The following is a 21,813-nucleotide window of genomic DNA, read 5'->3' as shown; positions in this document are numbered from 1 at the left end:
TTTTTTTTTTTTGCTATTTTTAATCTACTGGTCATTCAGGATATTCCTGGCATTCATAATGTAATAATTTATTTCTTCATCTAAGCTCATCAAATTTATGGCATGTGACATATATTCTGAATCTTGATACCACCCAGCTAGAAATTACTCAACAGGTGTCATCCATATTAGTACTTTCAATCATTAAGTGAGGTTAAATATAATGTTCAGTCAGCTACTAAAAATTACGTTGTTTTTCAACAAGTTTGTTTCTGATGATCATTAATTAAACATAAACATGACTTTGAAAGTTGAGGATAAATATGAATCAAAATATCTCCATGATAGAACAAGTGGTTGCAAAAAGGACAAGTATGTACACTTTGGACCATGTTTCTTAAAAAAGTACTGCCATATATTTGCATACACACAAATATATGTTACCTCGATGGCTGCGAAGGTGGCTCAGTGGTAAAGTGTTTGCCTTGAACGCATGAGGCCCTGGGTTCGATTCCTCGGAACCACATAAGCAGAAAAAGCCAGAAGTGGTGCTGTGGTGCAAGTGGTAGAGTGCTAGCCTTGAGCTGAAGAGCTGAAGGACAGCACTGAGGAACAGAGTTCAGGCCCCACAACCGACAAAAATAAATAAATAAAAATTAAAAAAAATATATAAATAATATATATGTATATATATACATATATATGTTATCTATGAAAAGTAAATTTTTGTATTATATAAAATTTGTATATTTGGGTTTTCTTTTTATCATAAAGAAACTTTTAAGCAATCAGAAAAGAGTAAATTTGTATTTTCTAAAATTCCAAAGTTGTTCCAAGGTTGATCTAAATTCTTTAAGTTTTGGGTTTTTGTTGTTGTTGTTGTTTGTTTGTTTTGGTTGGTCATGGGGCTGGAACTCTGGGCCTGGGCATTGTCCTTCAGCTCTTCAGCTCAAGGCTATTATTCTACTGCTTGAGCCACAGCACCACTTCTGGTTTTCTTGTGGTTTATTGGAGATAAGAATCTCACAGCCTTCCCTGCCTGAGCTGGCTTTGAACCCCAATCCTCAGATCTCAGCCTCCTGAGTAGCTAGGATTACAGGCCTAAGCCACTGGCACTGGCTTCTTTCAGTTTTTATTTAATCTACTTAAAAAATATATTTACCCAATCATATATCCTACTTCCTAACGTTAAGAAAAACATACTTCCTAAATTCTTTTGCATTGGTTAATCTTCCACATGGACTTAATCATCCCCTCCCCCACCACTTCCCTTAGGATTTTACAATATCACTATTTCCCCTTTTCCCTAGATATTCCTTTATGCCCCCTATAACCTCTTCTACCTCCTCAGTTTACTTCCTCCATTTCCAAAACTACCCTCAACCAGTGTTTCCTTCAAGCTGTATGCTTTTTTTCATCTTTTCTTCCATTGGAAATTTCCAGAAAAATGATTCCTGACTCACTGGATATACCTACTTGTCATTTACTTGTTAACACACTATCACTCTGTAGATCTCCACATACAGGCCCAGGAATTCCTGCCTAAATACTTGAACTAACTTCCTCATTCCAGCATACCAATTAGTTGCCACATTCCACTAATCTTATTTTGCCCTGTCTCTCCAGGCCATCTGTAATTAATTCACTGTCTTATTGATGGTAAACCTCACCACTCTATCTTTCCTGACTCCTATAGCTCTATCTGCCATGTATATATTAACATCACCCATCAGAAGAGGGTAGCTTCTTTCACTGTTGAATTTGCCTAGATCTCCTACAGAATCTCCTTATCATCACTCCAACTATTCCTTTAATCTAACTGCTATCTTTTGTTAATTTATATTTTTATTGTAAAGATACTGTACAGAGGGGTTACAGTTACATAAGTAAGGGAGTGAGTATATTTCGTACCAATCATTGTTACCCCTTGCTTTGTTTTTCCCCCACTATCCCTTCACCCCACCCCCCATCTCCCCTTTCCCCACAAAGTTGTAAAGTTTTCAACATACTGTCAGCCTGTATTGCTTTTTGTTATTTCCCTTCCTCCTCCCAAATTAGAAAAATGTATATACAAGATTCAGGGCACCAGAATCAAATACAGTGAAAACAGGGGTTAATCTCTTGCTATCTTTTTTTGATCTTTAGAAGCACAGGTATAATTACCTAAAGCTATTTCCCATGTGATATTCAAACAGCTACAACAAAGTCTCCATGTTAAAATGTGAATGTATCCCCCATTTATCCTGTCTTCCCTCATGACATGCCTTACCTTCCTTACATTGTGGTTCCAATGTACTCATATATACCAACTACTTGGAAGTCATTTAACTCCCCTCTGTAATTCATCAAGCTGAACACTAACACTCACTTTAGAATCCTCAAAAAGCATCTAGAGCAATATTTTTAAAAAATATTTATGTCATATCAGCTTTAAAACCCTTCTAACATCTGACTTAGAAAACCATATAAACGCCTTACCTGGACCTTACATTCAAGCACCCTTCAAATACCTCCTTATGTTCAAACCACAAGGGTCTTCTATATATTTCTAGGACACAAGTGTACTATCTTTTCAGTGATTTTTGCCTGTCAATTTTGCTGCTGTTTTGTATTTAAATTACAATTCAGATCTTTGTATATATTTTCTTTCAGGAGTCTCAATTCCAGCCATCTTAACCCAGTAAGCATTGGCTAGATGTGAATTACTATTTATGAGATTCCATCAAAATATTGGAGATTTATGTCTCAGAAGAAAATTTCTGCCATTAAATGTTCAAATTGACTTAATAAAAATAATCACTGTTGAAATTTAAAAAGACAACGTCTAGCTAGAAAAGGTAGCTAAATTTACATTTAGTTTTCATTAGACAACATAAAAACTAGATTTTCATTAGTAAACATAAAAGAGCCAAAGGCCACAAGAGATAAATGTGCTTTAAAAAAAATAACAGCTTTATGAGAAAGGACAACATTCATTGTTAGTAAGGCAGTACACTTCCTAATATTATGCAATAACATCCTGTTTGGAGAAGATACATGAAATTCATAGGTCTAGTCATGCTATCCTTAATTCTTTTTCTTTCAACTGCTTTCTTACAGTTGTTTCATAGGATTCCTTCTGAATGAAGACATTAGTGCTGTGCATATTTTAAGAAAAATGGAAATCCATATTATTATTATCAAAACATAATGTCATTCCACCACAGACTAAAAAGTTGGAAAAATCACCTTTTCCTAGCATTGGTATTTTTCAGGTTTTGTTGTTCTTTATACCCTAATCACAACAGGAATATCAGGATAAGATACATGTTATTCCTTCCTTACAAGATATGTTGGGGGCTATAACAGAACATGAAGTCACTACTTTCACTGATTTCTAGAATCTGTATGTATAGATGTTTCAATTAAATATCTAAAGACTGCATCCATAATTTGAGCTTTGGAATACACACACACACACACAAACACACACACATGCACACACACACACACATTCCAATCAGGGTAAACATAGCAGATGGGAAAGGCGAAGTTCAGAGAGGTTACATGTTTTGCCAACACCACCCAGCTATTAATATAGTAGAGTCTAAACATACTCTTTTCATTTGCCCTCAGCAAAACAATGAAACAACTGTAACTAATTCCACAAAATCCTGGTCCTACCCAGAATAATTAGATCAGCAAAGACTCTAAAAACTGAAGTAGTTCAGAGAGAAACAGTTTTCTACACTGGTATTTTCACAACATCCTCAGAAAACTCAAGATATTTTAATATATCTTTCAAGTGTTTATTTGAACAAATGAAAAGACATGCTAATTAACCATTCTTTCAAAATTAATTCCTTTTAATTACTGTTTGACTTCAATTTCCTGATCTTATAAAAGCATGTCAGCAGGTTGAAAAATTTCCTGAGATTTGTTTCATTTTTCCAAGTCCTGACAATTACAATTAAGTACATTCAAAAGGTCTCTAAAAGAGAGTTTGGAGAAAGTTTCACTTCATGGATTTTGGCTATCATTCATGATTAAATCGAGCTAATATATGTTAGTCATGGTAATTTATGTTTTAGGATGTCCTATAAAATTAGTTGGGGGAAATTATTTTGAAAATGGCTTAATCTCAACTGTTTACCAGTCTATGAATATATTATAAACTTTAAGTTTTACTTGTTGGTAAAGGTAAGAGCAGGCAGAGGGAGAAACACTCCTCCAGCCTGGAGGCTTTCTAGAAGGCACTATGAATCATCGCTCATAACCATTCACCATATATGCAAACCTATAGTACCATGCCTTTAGAACTATTTCCAACCTAGTTAAAGAGCCCACGTGCTCACAGTAGAGTTTGTAATAAACAAAGAAAATACTGCTCATATTTTTTTATACACACATGGTAAATTCTGTTCTTCAAACATAGTTGTTCCGAATAAAATAAAATAGTCACCACTTACAATTAGAAGTAAGGTTTACTGCCAAAAAGATCAGACTCCAGAATTAAATTGTCCAGATCATCAGAAACACACACACACACACACACACACACTAAGACAAGTTAAAGATCTTTAAAAACACGAAAAGCCAAAACAAAATAAAACAACCTTGGATATATGTCATAAAGGAGCCCAGTTACCTCCACTGTTTTGATGCTATCACATGCATAATTATACCCCACAGAAACACTTGTGATGCACTGAGATCAGATGGCTTCTTAAGCCAGCAGAAAGGCATGCATGAAAATGCCTAAGGCATTGACAAATTCAGTCACTTCTGGGAATGATGCTAAGCAATATAGATTGAGAATAAGTATAATTCTTACCATCTGAGACTGACTTCTAGGACATCCATTGATATCTTCAACTTTTTCATTTGCTAAAGCCAAAAAAGAAAAATAAAAGAGAGAGAAAAGAATGACATGCTTAAGCAATGAAATGAAACACACACGCACACGTACAAACACACACACACACACACACAAAGACTTTAAAATAAATATATAAAAAAACACCAAACAAAAAATTGCAGCTGCTACATTTACTTGGCCTCCCAAGCCACATACAGGAGAACACCCTTGTTAGCAGCCGATAATTCCATGTGCACAAATCAAGCAAAAAAAAAAAAAAAAGAGTAAGAAGGAAGTTGCTGCAAATCCATCAGCATGTGGCAAGTGACTACTGACATGAAACCCTTTTATGATTGTCCCTGCTAGATCAGGGTACAGTTACTCAGAAACAGAGTCTCCAAGTGTAGGAATTGCTTCAGCTAACAAAATACACACATGGAAGGCACATGGTTTAACGAAGCATTCATTTCTGACAGCTCAGTATATGTAAAGATATGGTTCTAGCTATAGAAGGGTATGGCTCAAACTCTTCTTCAAATGTCTTCACTTAAACATATTTAATTAACTCAGGGGAAAGCCACATTCATCTCCAAGACACAGAACAAATTTGGTATGCATCCCACTTCAGCTGTATTTTGCCAAAGAGCTAGTAGCCAAGTCTCTCATGCTTTCTCTCAGAAGCAGGTCTTACCAATGATCTGGATGATTTCTGCTAGCAATACTCCGTCCGCAATGTCCTGTTGTAAATCCTTGATCAGCCGCTTGTGTCCTGATTTTGCTAGGTAGTGGTTGGCCCAGTCAGTGTAAATCTGTTCAACATAATGAGGGAAAGAGAGACAATTTAAAAATGCCCGAGACAAATGTTAGATTCAAAGGGGAGCTATTCTGGATCGCATTCCAGCTTAAGAAGTCACAGCTCAAAAGGAAATAGTTGTAAAATAATTTTTAAACAGTTCTTCCCCCTACTTATCTCTTGTTACAAAGGAGGATGATTCATTCTTTCAAAATCACAGGCCAGTCACTTCTGACAAGGCAAAGCTCCCTTCCCGAATGACTACTCAGGAAACTTCTACTGTGAATCAGTTTGGGTTTCTCTCTCTTTCCATTTCATCAATCACTTTGAAAATAATCCTGTTTCTTTTATGTAAAAGGAAGCCACCTGGACTGACTAATACAGAGCATTCATAAAAGTGTGTGTTTCTTGAGATGACATTATTGAATTTGTCACAGGAGAGACTATATGTGACAATATTCTGGCATCATTTTATGAAATAATTGCCAATGCTTTCCTTGCTATGATATTTTATTTGGACTGTCATCTCTCATTTAAGCCTTCTGAAATGTGTTTTTATTAGAGAACATAGGCAGCAAATGGAATTATAGCATAGAAATTACAATGCAGAATTAAGAACTATATTACAAGTCACAGGAAAGGCGATGTGACATGGAGTATAAGTGACTCTTTGCCAACAGTTTGTGCTTTACAATAAAGTAGAATGCCATTAAAATGCATAAATATATATGTTGCTAATTCTTATGGGACGATGTGATCTCCTATACTATAAACCTAAAAATTAAGCATGAGGAATATCTACATGTTATACATGGAGAAATTAGCAAATTTATTATGAGGCAGATTATGTGACACAATAGTAACAATGAAAATGTGAAACAAAAGTACAGGAAGGGAAATGAATAATAAATATGCATATACCAAGTGTTATTAGAATCCCTAGAATTAGAACCAAGAATAGTAAGAGAACTTGAATCTGGGGTATGCAAGGAAGGGCCTTCCTCACAGATAATATGACATATGGAAAAGCAAAATCTATACAGAACAGAACATAGTTATAAAATATGAGATTGAGGTAGGATGCCTAAAATAAAGACACATAGGATCAGAAAATAAGCTATATCCTATACCCATAAGCACTGAATGTCAAGAAAACTACCCAAACCCCCACATTTTAAAAAAAATTCCTGACAAAACAAATAGGTATGTTTGTACTTAGTAAATAAAACTCAGGTATAGAAGCTGGTGGCTTATGCCTGTAATCCTAATTATGATCTGAGGGTCACAGTTCAAGCCAGCCTAGACAGAAAAGTTCCTGTGAGACTCTTACCTCAAATAATCACTCAAAAGCTGTAATTGGCGTTGTCACTCAAGTGGTGGAGTGCTAGCTTTAAGCAAAAAGTGCTAAGGGACAATGCCAAGGCTCCCCTCCAACACACAAAATTCTAGGGTGTAGAGAATAAAAAGTAAGAGTCTCACCATAACTTGGACCAATTGATTTTTACTCACATTGTGAGCGCGTGTGCGCGCGCGCGCACACACACACACACACACACACACACACACGGTGACATTTTAAACCAGATGTCTCAAATTTTCTATCATTCTTCAATTTCTACGTTTTGTTTAACAATACTTTAACAGCACTTTGTTTTGGTGGGGGAGGGGGCCTGGGCGCTGTCCCTGCGCTCTTCAGCTCAAGGCGAGCGCTCTACCACTTGAGCCACAGCACCACTTCGGTTTTCTATGGCACCCAGCCATACTAAGTCTTTTTTTTTTAATTGTGAAAATACTGTACAGAGGGGTTACAATTACATGGGCAAGGTAATGAGTACATTTCTTATCAAGCATTGTAGCCTCCTGCTTTGTTTCCCCTTCACATCCCTTCCCATCCTCCCCCAACCCCACCCTGCGCCAAAGTTGTAAAGTTCATTTTTGACATAACGTCTTGTACATCTCATTGTTGCAATGGGTCCACCTGTATCCCTATTTAAACAATTTGTTTTTGCCCTTCCCCTCCACAAATTATACCAACATCAAATACAGTGAAAGCAGGGATTATACCATGGGAGAGGGATATACAAAGCAACAAAGAACTATGTTATAAAAATGTTACAAACATTAGTAAGAAAGAAAAACCATTTGAGTCCTTATCTTGGGGTTCATTTCGCTTAACATCAACTTATCTGACTGTTTCTGCTTGTCTCAGACATACATTAGTTATTGCAAATAAGGGAAACCATGGGACCTATGCTTCTTTGGGCCTGGCTTACTTCACTTAATATAAATTTTTCCAAGTCTTTCCATTTCCTAACAAATGCGGCAATGTCATTCTTTCTGATGGAAGCATAGAATTCCATTGTGTATCTGGAACTCAAAAAATTAAATCCCAACAATACTTTAACAGCACTTTTAAAAGCCATCTAACATATGTTTCTCTCATTACTTTTGATGACATGTAAAAAATCTTCTCATCAAAGAACATAACCTGTTAAGAGTGTGCTTTTATTATAGCTCAAATTGTAAGAGACCATTTTGTATATTCATGCTAGTATTGATAGGACTAAAATCTGTAAAATTATATATATTTAAGAAATGCAAGCTGGGTGCAGTGGCTCATGCCTGAAGTCCTAGCTACTCAGGAGGCTGAGATCTGAGGATCACAGTTCAAAGCCAGCCTGGGCTAGAAAGTCTGTGAGACTCTTTTCTCCAATAAACCATTCAGAAAACCAGAAGTGGTGCTGTGGCTCAAGTGGTAGAGCACTCGCCTTGAGCTGAAGAGCTGAGGGACAACACCCAAGCCCAAAGTTCAAGCCCCACAACCAAAAAACTAAAATAAATAAAAAGAATCCAAGTATAGGCAATCCAAAATAAAAATATGCAAGATGAAGAGTATTTGTTTTAGAATCTAATATATATATATATATATATATATATGTAGAGAGAGAGAGAGAGAGAGAAACTCCATTTGCTGCATAACAAGAGGATTCAGTTGCACAATCAAATATTTATGGTAGAAAACTTTTCTTTTCTCCCTTCTCCCTTCCCCTCTCCTTCTTTCTGCCTCTTCATCTTCCACTTCCTCCTCCCCTTCCTCTTCTTCTTCCTTTCTCTTCTTCCTCCTCCCTTTCCTTTTCCTCCTCTTTCTTCTTCTTCTTGTTTTGGGACCTAGCTTGGACTCAAGACCTCAAGTTCAAGCTCTTCCTGTTTTCTTGCTCAAAGCTAGTGCTCTATCACTTACACCACATCTCCAGTACAGTATTTTGCTGATTAATTGTAGATAGGATTATCTGGGACTTTTCTGCCAAACCTGGCTTTAAATTGTGATTCATTAGATCTTATTCTCCTGAGCAGGTAGGATTACAGGGTGCCTACCTGAAATCAGTATGTTCTGAAGAGATGTTATAATCTACCAGGCCAAATATAAAACAATTACAAAGTAATATATAAATTTTAACCTTTTTGCATACATGCATACATACATACATTCATACCTCAGGGCGTTATGTTTGTTGGGAAATTGCTCTACCACCGAGCCACCCCCTTGAGCCACACCACTCTCTCTCTTTACTTTGGGTTATTTTCAGATAGATCTCCTGTTCTGACCCAGGACACCCTCACATCATGGTCATCCTTTCTATACCTACCAAGTAGATGGGAATGCAGATGTGCATAACTACATCCAGCTGGTATGCTGCTAACATTTTGCCTGGGCTGGCCTTGAATAGCAGGTCATCGGATCTCTTTTTCCTGAATAGCTAGTACAGGCATGAGCCACCATGCTTGGCCTTGATACCCTGTACTCTTTTTTTGTTTGTTTGTTTTTGTTTTTGTTTTTTGGGGGGGTCCGGTCGTGGGGCCTGAACTCTGGGCCTGGGCGCTGTCCCTCAGCTTTTCAGCTCAAGGCTAGTGCTCTACCACTTGAGCCATAGTGCCACTTCCGTCTTTTTTCTTTTTGCTTATATGGTGCTGGGGAATCGAACCCAGGACCTCGGGCATGCAAGGCAAGCGTTCTACCACTGAGCCACCTTCCCAGCCCGATACCCTGTACTCTTACACTGTTTACAAGGAATTTTTTTCAATGTGACAAATGAGATGTCTTTGATGACACAGTATACATGAAAAAAAAGTGTGCAGTATAAGTGCATTTAAAACAGCAATAAAGCCAGGTGCTGGTGGCTCAAGAGGCTGAGATCTGAGGATCTGAGGATCATGGTTCAAAGCCAGCCCGGGCAGGAAATTCCAAGAGACTCTTATCTCCAATAAACCACTAGAAAACCAGAAGTGGTGCTGTGGCTCAAGCAGTAGAGCGCTCGCCTTGAGCTGAAGAGCTAAGGTACAGCGCCCAAGCTCAGAGTTCAAGCCCCAGGACCCACAAAAAGCAAAAACAAAACCAGAAAAAAAAACCAAAAAACTTATCGATACATTTCTGCAATGCTCTGATGCGAGGACAACTACCTTGTCAACCTTTATTAGGATTTGTTGTTTGAATGAATATAATAAAAAAAATGATGAAATCGTGACCTGATTTTGGGTTCAAAGATGCTCTTGATTTATCAACATGCAAAAACAATTAGAATATCTAATCTGCTAGTTTCCACTGATTGACTTAAAAATATGCAATGAATATTTTGTTGGATTATGCTATGAATTAATTACCAGTCTTTAGCGAAACTAATATAATTTGGAATATTAATCATAAATCAATATTTGTAATTTCTCTAAGAGAGTTATTGAAGATTTCAGTCAACCAGATTATGGCCAAATCTTCAAATATTGTGTCTCTAAACTTCTAAAGCCAATTTTCTTCATGTATTTTTGAGTAAGTGAATGCTACAAATTTTTAACACAGCAATTATATTACTGAAATAAGTATAATTCAAAATTATTATATTTTAGAAAATTTGGGAGAATTGATGAAAATAAGTTCACCACAGGGCAACTTACAAATTTGTTCATTTATAATAGAAAGCACAGATGTCATGACATATTTTACATTTAGAAGTTTGAATTATTTGGCTATTTATTATTATGTTATGGATATTGTTATATCTAAAATCTACTGTGGACAATAATTGAACACTTATTTACTCTCAGGGCTACTGGGCCCTCATCTGTAAAGTGGAAACAATATTATATATAATATTGTATATAATATACAATATATATATTGTATATTAATATATATATTGTATATATAATATACAATATATATATTGTATAAAATACAATATATATATTGTATATAATATATACAATATATATATAATATGATCATTGTGAGGACTGAATTTATTTTTGGAACGCAGCCTTTCACTTAGTACTTATTTAAATGTTAAATGTCACTATTTCACTCTTTCAATTTAATACATTTCTAGATTTATATATAATACATTTACGTTATTTACAGTAAGATGATTAAATTTTCTACTACAGTATTATCCTGTCAATTCCTTAAATCTTAGCAATCTGGGAACCTAAATGATGAAGGAAAACCAAAAGTTAACATAATCTGTTAGATTAGTTGCACATCTTTACAATATTTATTTTGCAATTCTCACTTTTCATTTTAAGTACATGAGTGAGATAAAAGCATATACAACCTGATTATGTTTTTGTGAATTAAACTTGTCTTAGCAAAACATTGGAAGAAGCATTACTATGGTTCTCAAAACCCATGGTTTTTGCTGATTTTCTTCATTACTGATAAAATGATACACCACTTTTGTCTATCCAGAAAACTGCTCTATACTCTTAACTGTTATCTATTCTAGTATTTGATTGACATGTTGCGGGCAATGTAGTACCTGGTTATATAAAACAAATTATGACTACCTTTTGTATTCCATACATGCCATGAAAATATACAAGTTTCTTTGGGATACAACAAGTTATTAAATATTGAAAGGAACAGAGTAAAGACTGTCTCTTCATAACCACAAGAGTTTTACATGAATAAAAAAATACTAATCAGTAGCTTTATATGAACATATTATAAATGCAATGAGTTTTTTTTTAAATATTAGGCCTGTGTTAGCTTTGACAATACACTTATTCATAACATGTTCCTAGACTCTCAACACTCAAGCAGTACCATTCCACCACTGAAAGCATTGCTCCCTGGGATAGTGAAACTTTTAGCCTTGCCAAGGTATATTAGGGTCTTCCACTACCAACGAAAAACATGTAGGAAAGCAAGCACACTCTATATACATTTAACTTCATTATAAAATAACAAATGATATCATTATAACATGACAAATGATAGGTACATATACTTCTAGGGTATTAAATGTTGTGAAGATCAATGAATACAATGTGAAAACAAAGCTACCTAAATTTTATCAAATATTTCAAATATTTATAATTTTTAGTCAGCATCTTTAAAATCTACTATGCTATTTCCAAATGTACTATACATTGCTTTTACTATGCTGTGCAATGGATCACAAAAACACGACTTTTCCCTGTGTCACTGAAGCTTTGCCCTCTTTGATATCATCACTCAAGTATTTCTACCCCATACCTGTGATAACCATCATTCTTGTCTCTGTTTTTACAGTTCAGTAGATTCAGATACCACAGATACGTGAGAACAGGAAGTATTTGTCTTTCTCCTGGCTGGTGTTCTTCAGCTTGACTTGGTTGCTCCTCATTTTAAGGAGCAGTATATCTACATATTATATATATATTATATATACATATTATATATATATATATATATATAATGTGATCACCTATCTATTGATCGATTATTTGATATAGATATTTTTATCCATCGATTTGTTCATAACGGTTATTGAAATGAAGTGTAGACATCTCTTTGCCATGCTGATTTCAAATCTTTCAGTAATACAGTAAGATTGTAGTAGTAGGACTATTGGATCATAAATAACTCAATCTTTAGTATTCTGAAGGACCTATGTACTGCTCATTATGATTGCGTTAATTTATGATTGTGTTAATTTATATAATTACATATATGTAATATATATGCTTATATATATAGATATATTTGTAAATAGACAGAATAAGGTAACGGCAGTCCCACAGGCACTCAATGGGTAGTAACAGCCCATGGTACAAACAGCCATGAATAAGTTATCATACCCAGGCTGCAACAAAAATAGTTATGTTTAATGGCCTTCACCAATCTATTGCCTCAAGGAGAAAAATATGCATGTGAAGCATAAGAACTTGCAACTATGTTAGCCCTTTGTCCAAAGCTTTAGTTTTGTTTTATTGTAGAAGAAAGAAAAGAAAGGAAGGAAGGTAGAAAGGAAGGAAGGATTGATTCAGGAAGGAAGGAAACAACTGGCAACTTAAACTCAAAACCTCATGCTTTTGCTTGGCTTTTTCCACTCTACTTCCAGCTTCTTTGCTGATTAATGGAAATAAAGAGTCTCACAGATATCTCTAACGCATCTGGCTTCAAATCGCATACCTCAGATCTTAGTCTCTGGAATAACTAAGGGTATGGGCCACCAGCACCCAGCCAAAACTGAGTTTTAAGTTGTAAGTGATAAGTTACTTTGCAATAGGAAAATTTTCTCCTCTTATAGAACCAGGTCTTGAGAAGCAAACCACATGTTTTTTTAATTGTAACTTGGTGTGCCTCAGATTTTTTCCACATTTTTATTAGAATCACTGAATTGTACAAAAGTATTTCATTTTGACTCATCCTTTTCATCACTCTCTCTCATCTCTCATCCCCAAACTCATTTTGACAGGCTTCAATGCTCCATTTTCCTATAGATACAGAAAGTATTTTCAGCATATTCACTCTGCTTCACTCAATCTGTTGACTCTTTCCCCTCCCACTAGTGCTCACTCTTCAGACATGTTTTGCATTCCTGTCATTGTGTATGTGTGTTAGTTCAAAGAAGTTTCAAAGTGGTATTTGTCACATATACATACACACATTATATATAAAGTATTTTCATCAGATACATATTAATTTTATGACATAAAAAATTCAAGTTACAGCTGGGTACTCATGGCTCATGAGTGTAATCCTAGCTACTCAGGAGGCTTAGGTTTGAGGATTGTGATTCAAAGCCAGACAGGGCAGGAAAGTCCCCAAGATTCTTATTTCCAATGAAGCATGAGAAATTCTACAAGTGGATTTTGACAGAGCCCTATCGTTGTTCGTTCAGCACAAAAGCTCAAGGACAGCACCCAGGCCCCTAAGTTCAAGTTCTAAGACTGGCACGCACACACATGTGCGCACACACACACACACACACACACAAATTCAAGTTAAACAAAGAAAGTTTAAAATCAATATGGGATTAAGACAGTTTAAGAAGTTTATCACAAACTGCATCTTCAGTTACTGATACAGAATATTACCAGAAGATCTATGGAATCCAATCTCATTGAAAATTGTTATGGTTTTGGCATTGTTGAGTTACAATAGTTCATGTGTTGGAGGTGTGGCCAAGTAGAGGTATCAACCCTTTAAGAGATAAGACCTGGTAAGAGGTTGGTAAATCACTGGGACAATATCATTGGGAAGGATTGTGGTTTTTTTCTGGACCCCTTGAATTAGTACTAAGATGGTGCTATCAATGGAAAACAGCCATTCCTAGACTCTTCTATTTCCTTTCCTACATGATACCACCATTATGCTGCCACCCAATGTAAGTTTATGCAGTCAAGATTAACAGTCAGTATGTCCTCTATGGAGTTTGGCCCCATGATGTTTGGATGTTTGGACTAAAAACCACCAAACTATGAGCTATCTACTAATCTATCTACTAATCTATCTATCTATCTATCTATCTATCTATCTATCTATCTATCTATCTATCTATCTATCTATCTATCTATCTATCTATCTACCTACCTACCAATCTACCTGCCTATCTACCTATCTACCTACCTACCTACCTACCTACCTACCTACCTACCTACCTACCTACCTACCTATTCTATCTGTTATGCTGGAGGTTGATTCCAGAACTTAAACCTAAATAAAACCTAGCTTCCTGTATTTCAATATAATCACTGAAAATAACTGATACATAGATTCTTACATAATTGATTTCCAGATGTAAAACTGTGCACTGACTCTATTAAATCTTTAAATAAAATTGATATTTAATGAATAAATTCTCCAAAAGTAAATAGATCAATAAGGCCACTATATTACCAGTTTTTAGATGAAGGCTAATACAGTTTGTGAAGTTTTTTTGTTGTTGTTCCTGCAATTTCAAGTTGACACTAGCCTGAACATGATTCTTAGTGAACTAACATCCCAGAATATCAGTGGATGGTCTGTGAAGGTAGGTAAATTCCTAATTAAACATGAAGTGTGATAATTTCCTTTTACTTTTTGCTTTATATCGTATATCCAGGCTATGACCCAATTGTGTTAATTCTGTTTAATACCTCTTGACCCTTAAGCTCCATTAGTGCAATTATTGCCTGGTTCAGCTTCTTATTGTCACTCACTTAAATTGTTCTACCAATTCTAGAAAGTCTGTAAGTTCAGGAAGGTAAACGTTAAAGTATTCTATATACTTCAGCTAGCTATTGCTTCAAAATGCAACACTGGCTAAGTAAATGTAAATGTAAGTCTGATTAACTACTAAAAACAAATTGCATATTAGTCCTCACAACTTCAGACAAAAATTCTCTCTGAAGTCAATTTATTCCATTTTGAGGAGAAAATTGGTTTTTAAAATTCCAAAAATCTATTCACAGCTATTAAGATTACAGAAGAATGACTAAAGATTGAGCAAAATGGAAGAAGAAAAATGAACAAGTAGAAGAGGAAAACATATTCCATATGATGCAAGGTAATGAAATTATAAGGAATTGAAGAAATGAAATAACAAAGAGAATAATGAATAATTTTATTTGACCAGATTCAGAGGAAGAGACACAGAGACTAAAAGAAAACAATAGTTATGATATAAAGGTTAGACAAAGAATCATAGGTAAATCAAGAAGACTATGAAGTTATTTAGGTGAGCTGAACACCCCTGGATCATGCTTGTATCTAGCTACTCAGAAAGCCATTTTGAGGACCAAAGTTCAAAGCTAGCCTACGCAGGAAAGACTGTATCTACAAAAATGATATATTTGTGGCCATAATATATAGATGTAAATATCAGATGAAAAGAATGATCCCTGATTTAGTGAGGAAGAGTAAGTGAAAAATAAGCCCATAGGAGGCAGTAGCAGATCAATGTCAGAGCAATGTAAATGGACTCTGTGATAGCACTATAGAACGTGTGGCTCAGATAAATGAGAGCATGTACTCAGAAGATAGCTTGAACCAGATTCAAGAACTGGATGAAGACTTCCCTTTCCTTGCCTTCTACACATCATGCAAAGAGCTGGGAAATATAGACTCCAAGGGCAGAATCAAGATAATCAAGAGTTTGATGGTAAGAGAATGAAAATAGAAGATTCTGTAGCCTCCTACACTTAGTCAGAATTTTGGGGAAAAAAATCTTCCCTGACAACAATGACCATTCCTAAAACCAACATACACTGAGATGTTTGGTACCCAGTAAATCTGCCAAATGGCCAGTGGATGCTCTGTAATGAATCACAGAGGACTAAGAATTGCCTGTATCTACTCATGGCCATCCACACAAATACCTTCCAAGTAGCTGTTAACAGGATTACATCTGATATACAGAGAGATGAGACTTATAATTTACCTTACAAGATTTTCTGTAATGTAGATCTTAAAATGGCCACAGACAAAAAAAAACAAGTATAAAACAGAGAAAACCGGGAAATGGTAATTAATAACCTAATCTGGCACAGAAATATTGTATGCATCAGAAAAAGAATATATAGATGCATGCACATAAGTACCAATATAAGCTTCAAGTGTAAAACGTTAGAAATAGAGATTATTATAGCTAAAAATTTTAAACTGAAAGATTAGAAGATGAAGTAGAGAACGGTTTATTAGAAAGTAGATCAAAAGCCAGGCGCTGGTGGCTGACACCTGTAATCCTAGCTACTTAGAAGGCTGAGATCTGAGGATCACAGTTCAAAGCCAGCCCGGGCAGGAATGCCCTTGAGACTCTTATCTCCAATTAACTACCAGAAAACAGGAAGTGGCGCTGTGGCTCAAACTTTGAGCTGAAGAGCGCAGGGACAGTGCCCAGGCCCAGAGTTCAAGCCCCATGACTGACCAAAAAAAAAAAAAAAGATAATATATCTGGACAGATTGCTGTACTTACTTTGACCATAAAAACCAAAGGGAAGCCAGGCGCTGGTGGCTCACGCCTGTAATCCTAGCTACGCAGGAGGCTGAGATCTGAGGATCATGGTTCAAAACCAGCCTGGGCAGGAAAGACCGTGAGACTCCTATCTCCAATAAACCACCAGAAAACCGGAAGTGGCGCTGTAGCTCAAGTGGTAGAGCGCTCGCCTTGAGCTGAAGAGCTGGGGACAGTGCCCAGGCCCAGAGTTCAAGCCCCATGACCGACAAAAAAAAAAAAAAAAAAAAAACAAAGGGAACAAATAACATCAGCATTAGCAACATAAACTCTCATCTACCTACATCTACGTTCCCTCCCCCAGTGACCTTTTTGTGCTATGCTAATACCATATGCTCCTTATCTCAAGTTGTGGACTATATTGCAATTGAAATAATGTTGATATTTTTTACTTAAAACTACATTTATCTTCTTAAATTTGTAGCCACAATTTATCAGCTTGGAATCTACTGATGTCTCTGTTTCACTTCAGTGATAAGACATTTTTAGATGAGCAGAAATAGATAGAAACGTAATCTGATAGGAAAAGAAGGGATGGGGTTTACTGTGCTAGTTTTAGCACAGTCTGTGAATATATATATACATATATATATATATATGTATATATATATATATATAGTTTCTTTACAGATAAAATAATTGAGAGCAGACACAACTGTGTTTGGTATTGTGGCTGCAGCAGAGATCATCAGGCCCATACTTTGTCTGTGAAGAGCAACAGAGGAAAGAAGGGGCAGGGAATGGATCAGGAAATTTTGAAAACCTCCTAGGTATTATTTGCAACAATGACTGACTAGACTTTTCTATCCTGCTTATCCAACTGCATCCTTTGTCCACTTCATCTCTTCCAACAGTTCATTGCAAGCAATGTGTGCCATGGTGGAATCTTTCTTGCTATTTCAATTGTACTAAATATAGCGGCACCCAAGTCAGCATTTCCTCCTCTAACCTTCAGTGTTACAATCATGCTGGTCAATTCCATGGTGAGAGTGGACAATTAATCACCCTGTCTTGACAGAGATCATATATATACTAAAGAATCAGCGACCCTGTCTTAAAAGCATGGGGTCTGATGAATGAGCCTTCCTCCTACAAAGTATATATTTTATGAATTTTGTAGAAAAACAAGAAGTTAAATATTGCCATTACAAAACCCAAATTCTGTTGGCAATTTAAACTGTAGTTCACTTCACTGTGATTCCATTTCCTCTGGTAACAGTGGCATGACAGACGAGAATAGGCTACGCAGCATTCTTTCTCCACCATGTAGTGTAGACTAATCAGAGTGCTGTGACTCAAGTTCTGTTTTAGACATTTTAGAGGGCTGAAGTCATTCAATTCTAAGAGGAAGCTCCAAGAAAAGAAGGCCTCACTATTGCATTTTCCAGAAGAGGATCCAGAGACAAAGGTGTTGTGTTTTCCCAAAGAAACATCAGCAAGCATTGTAAATAAATAACACTTTATGACCCAAAATTCATACCCCTAACCCACCCAAAAGGAAATAGTTCATTTATGAAGCTCACTTACATCATCGTAACCTTAGCCTCTTATGACTAGTCTTGCTGTGTTTGTCCTCCATTCCCAAACACGAGCAAAAGGCTTTCTCATTTCTCATTTGACTGTGACCTCAGGGCACTTACAGAATATTCTGTATGAATGCGTGCGTGTGTGTGCGTGTGTGCGCGTGTGCGTGTGTGTGTGTGTGTGTGTGTGTGTGTGTGTTCTGGGACTTGAAGTTAGGGCCCAGGCACTGTCCCTGAGCTTTGTAGCTCAAGGATAGCACTGCACCATTTGAGTCACAACTCTACTTTCTGCTGGCTTGGAATCACACTATGCTCAGAGCTCTGCTTCTTGAGCAGCCAATGACTAATGACAACTAGTGGGAATGCATCTTAACAGCTTGCAAAAGTACAATGATGCAGGCGACCACATGAGCTTTAATCTGCATCAGAGAGTATGTAAAAACATTTTAAAGTGTGTAGTTCCCCTCTTTCCTGTTACGAAAACAAAGTGAACACACGAGTTTTGTTTTCATCTTCTTTTTGTCTTTTGCTACTAAACTGATCAGCAAGTAAGTTCAAGATAAAATTAGTAAACTATCCTCTAAAGACCAGATGACATGTCAAAACATGCATGTGAAAATACCACTAGTGAAATGAGAAATTACAACAGAATACATGTTTAAGTCCAAGCTTCCAGGCCTGAATCTTATTTCTCACATTTCAATAACTAACAGTGACAAGCTGACTGATAGGAATATTTAACGGAGAAAGTGTGGTCCTGGACCAATACCCTCAGAGCCATCTTTGAATGTGTTATAAAAGCATAATATCTGGCTCCACATAGATTTACTGAGTTGGAAAGGTGGTGCCAACAAGCTGAATTTTTCAGAAGCCCATCCAGTAAATCTAATGTGTGCTTTTATTTAGGCACCAGTAGCATGAACAAGTAATACTCATTAGTTAAAAGATTCACCTTTAACATTTTTTCAAGGTAAAAAGGAGATAGTATTTCAGCATAAGTGCACAGTAACAGAAGACCATGGTTTAATAGTTTTCCCTTACAGCCAAAGCTCACATCATCTTGATTTTAAGTGTTCTTTGTGAACCATTTGTTCCTATGTCTTACGTCCTCTAAATTGTCAGTGATAAAGAAAGCTACCTACTTCAAAATTTTATTGTCTGTTTTCAGTGACTTTGAAATATAATGGAAGACAATCTTCTTTATTAGGCTTAATTTTTTGCCTTCCTAAGTTTATTGGTGGTTATTTTTTTTGGTTTAAAATATTAGAGATAGCTACAAATGTATTTTATAAATAAGCAAATTTGTAACTCTTTGAAGTTCAGTGGAAGATTTTGTTTAGAAACACTACATATCCTAAGTTTACAATGTAGTTGAGGTGTACAATTATCACTGGCTGTTTTGGTTTTTAATTTTATTTTAATGCAGTACAATGTTCAGGGAAATGTAGTTCCTAATTTTATATTCCAACTTGTCAAACACTGACAAAATTCCATTACAAATTTTAAGTAAATGTTTGAGGTAGTAATGTGCAATGAAATTAAGGTCTGTTTTATCCATCACATGAAAATATATGGAAGAAGACAAACATGTATGTTCTTAGGTGAAAATCATCACTTTGTATAAAAAAAGGAAATACGTACACTTTACTCAAATTCAGTTTTATTGGATTCTGTGATTGTGTACAGGTGGAACATGTTACATTTGAGAAATAAATTCCACTCATAATTTTAAGTAAAAAATCATGCCTCAAGAAAAGACAACTGTTCTAATTACGTTTCTCTGTCTATCCTATCTATTATCTATCAGTCTATCTACCCACCTACCTACTTACATGTACCTACCTATAGGTAATCAAGGAACAGTTTAATCTAGGTTAAAGGCATGAAAGTTGAAATCTGCAGTGAAATGCTGAAGATTAACACTATAGTACCCAGGGAACTGATAGACTCAACTAGCTATTGATGGCTGGGCAGAGCTAGTGAAATCTCCAGGGTACAAAAGAGTTTTGAAATATGTGCTTTCTTGCCCCATTTCTCTTTCTTTTTTTAAATACATTATTTACTGTAAAAATACTGTTAAGGAGGGGTTACAGTTACATGAGCAAGGTAATGAGTACATTTCCTATCAAGCATTGTTACCTCCTCCTTTGTTTTTCTCCTACCATCCCTTCCCTCCCACCACCACAACTGTACTCCTGCCCCAGCCTAAATTGAAAAGTTCATTTTTCAACATAGTGTCTTGTACATCCCATTGTTACAATGGGTCAACCTGTATCCCTATTTAAGCATTTTCATCTTCCCCTGTCCATATTAAAGAAGTGTATATACAAGACGCAGGGCACCATCATCAAATACAGTGAAAACAAGGGTTGTACCATGGGAGAGGAACACATAAAGAAACAAAAAAATTCACATGGTACATAATAAATACATTAGAAATACAATAGCAAGAAAAAAACCACTTGTGTCTCTATCTATTTCTCTTTCTTCTTTTCACATAAATTCTAAGCAAAAATAAGACAATTTGGAAATGCCTGATCCCACTAGAATACATTCTATTTTCATAAATACTTGGAATTTAAAAACTACAATGAATTACAATAAAAATATATGTTCATTTATAAGAAACAATGAGAGCTGTCACCTAGTTTTCTATTTACTACAGGCGCTTTGATCGTTCCAATTTTAAGTCCAATTAAACACAATTATATGTCAGCTTCCTGACTGTAGTTTCTTCCAGTGGCATGCAATAACTCTGAATCACCACAGGTTGGAGCTAAATGCACGTAACTGCCTGCAGGGTAATCAGGTAACAGTGGCTGCTGTTCTGCAGTTTGTCACACTGCAGAGCAAAAATCTTAAGTGTAAAACAACCCCACGAACACAAAGGAGAATCAAAACTTTAGAAGTCAACACATCAATGGCTACTTTAAAATCCTCTAAGTTTTATATTAAAATCCATTCATTTCAAGTATACCACAATGACTAGATTACAAAGGATTGCATTTCAATTGCTTTTAAACTCAGGGAAAGAAAAATGTAAAATAAAAATACAGACAGTAAAGTACCAGGAGACAGGCATCTCACTCTATGATTCCATAATGTGTTTCTATACAAATATAGAGTAATAAATAGATTCTGTTGATATTGTCCCATTTGTAAAGAAATTGAGAGACCTGGGAAAAACTGTTAAGTGAGGTAAGTTCAATCCCAGAGAGACAGAGGATTTTTGCTTTCGCTTACATATGGAAGCTAGATTTAGCTTATAAATTTATAATACACTGGGTGGTGTGCAAGTGTATACAAAAAATGTAATAACTGAAATGTGGCAGATCCAACGGAGATCTCAAATAGTGTAATTCCTTACGAAGCCAAAATCAAAGTTCAGCAAAATAAAATACCAGGAAACAAGTACTCAAAGGGGGTAGAGTG

General features: G+C 35.9%; 1 protein-coding gene across 3 annotated transcripts in view; it reads right to left on the bottom strand.

The window, feature by feature from the left end:
* The window catches only part of Nav3 (neuron navigator 3), a 287,020-nt gene that overhangs the window by 186,929 nt on the left and 78,278 nt on the right, over positions 1-21,813 (bottom strand). For all 3 annotated transcript variants that reach the window (XM_013019548.1, XM_013019554.1, XM_013019559.1), the window contains exons 2-3: positions 5,508-5,625; positions 4,793-4,845 (exon numbers count right to left, since the gene is read on the bottom strand). In XM_013019548.1, coding sequence (XP_012875002.1) covers positions 4,793-4,845; positions 5,508-5,625 — 171 coding nt within the window. The remainder of the gene's footprint in view (positions 1-4,792; positions 4,846-5,507; positions 5,626-21,813) is intronic.

This window comes from Dipodomys ordii, unplaced genomic scaffold, assembly GCF_000151885.1.
Source record: "Dipodomys ordii isolate 6190 unplaced genomic scaffold, Dord_2.0 Scaffold3, whole genome shotgun sequence".
Lineage (NCBI taxonomy): Eukaryota > Metazoa > Chordata > Mammalia > Rodentia > Heteromyidae > Dipodomys > Dipodomys ordii.
This window is presented reverse-complemented; position numbering and strand designations above follow the sequence as displayed.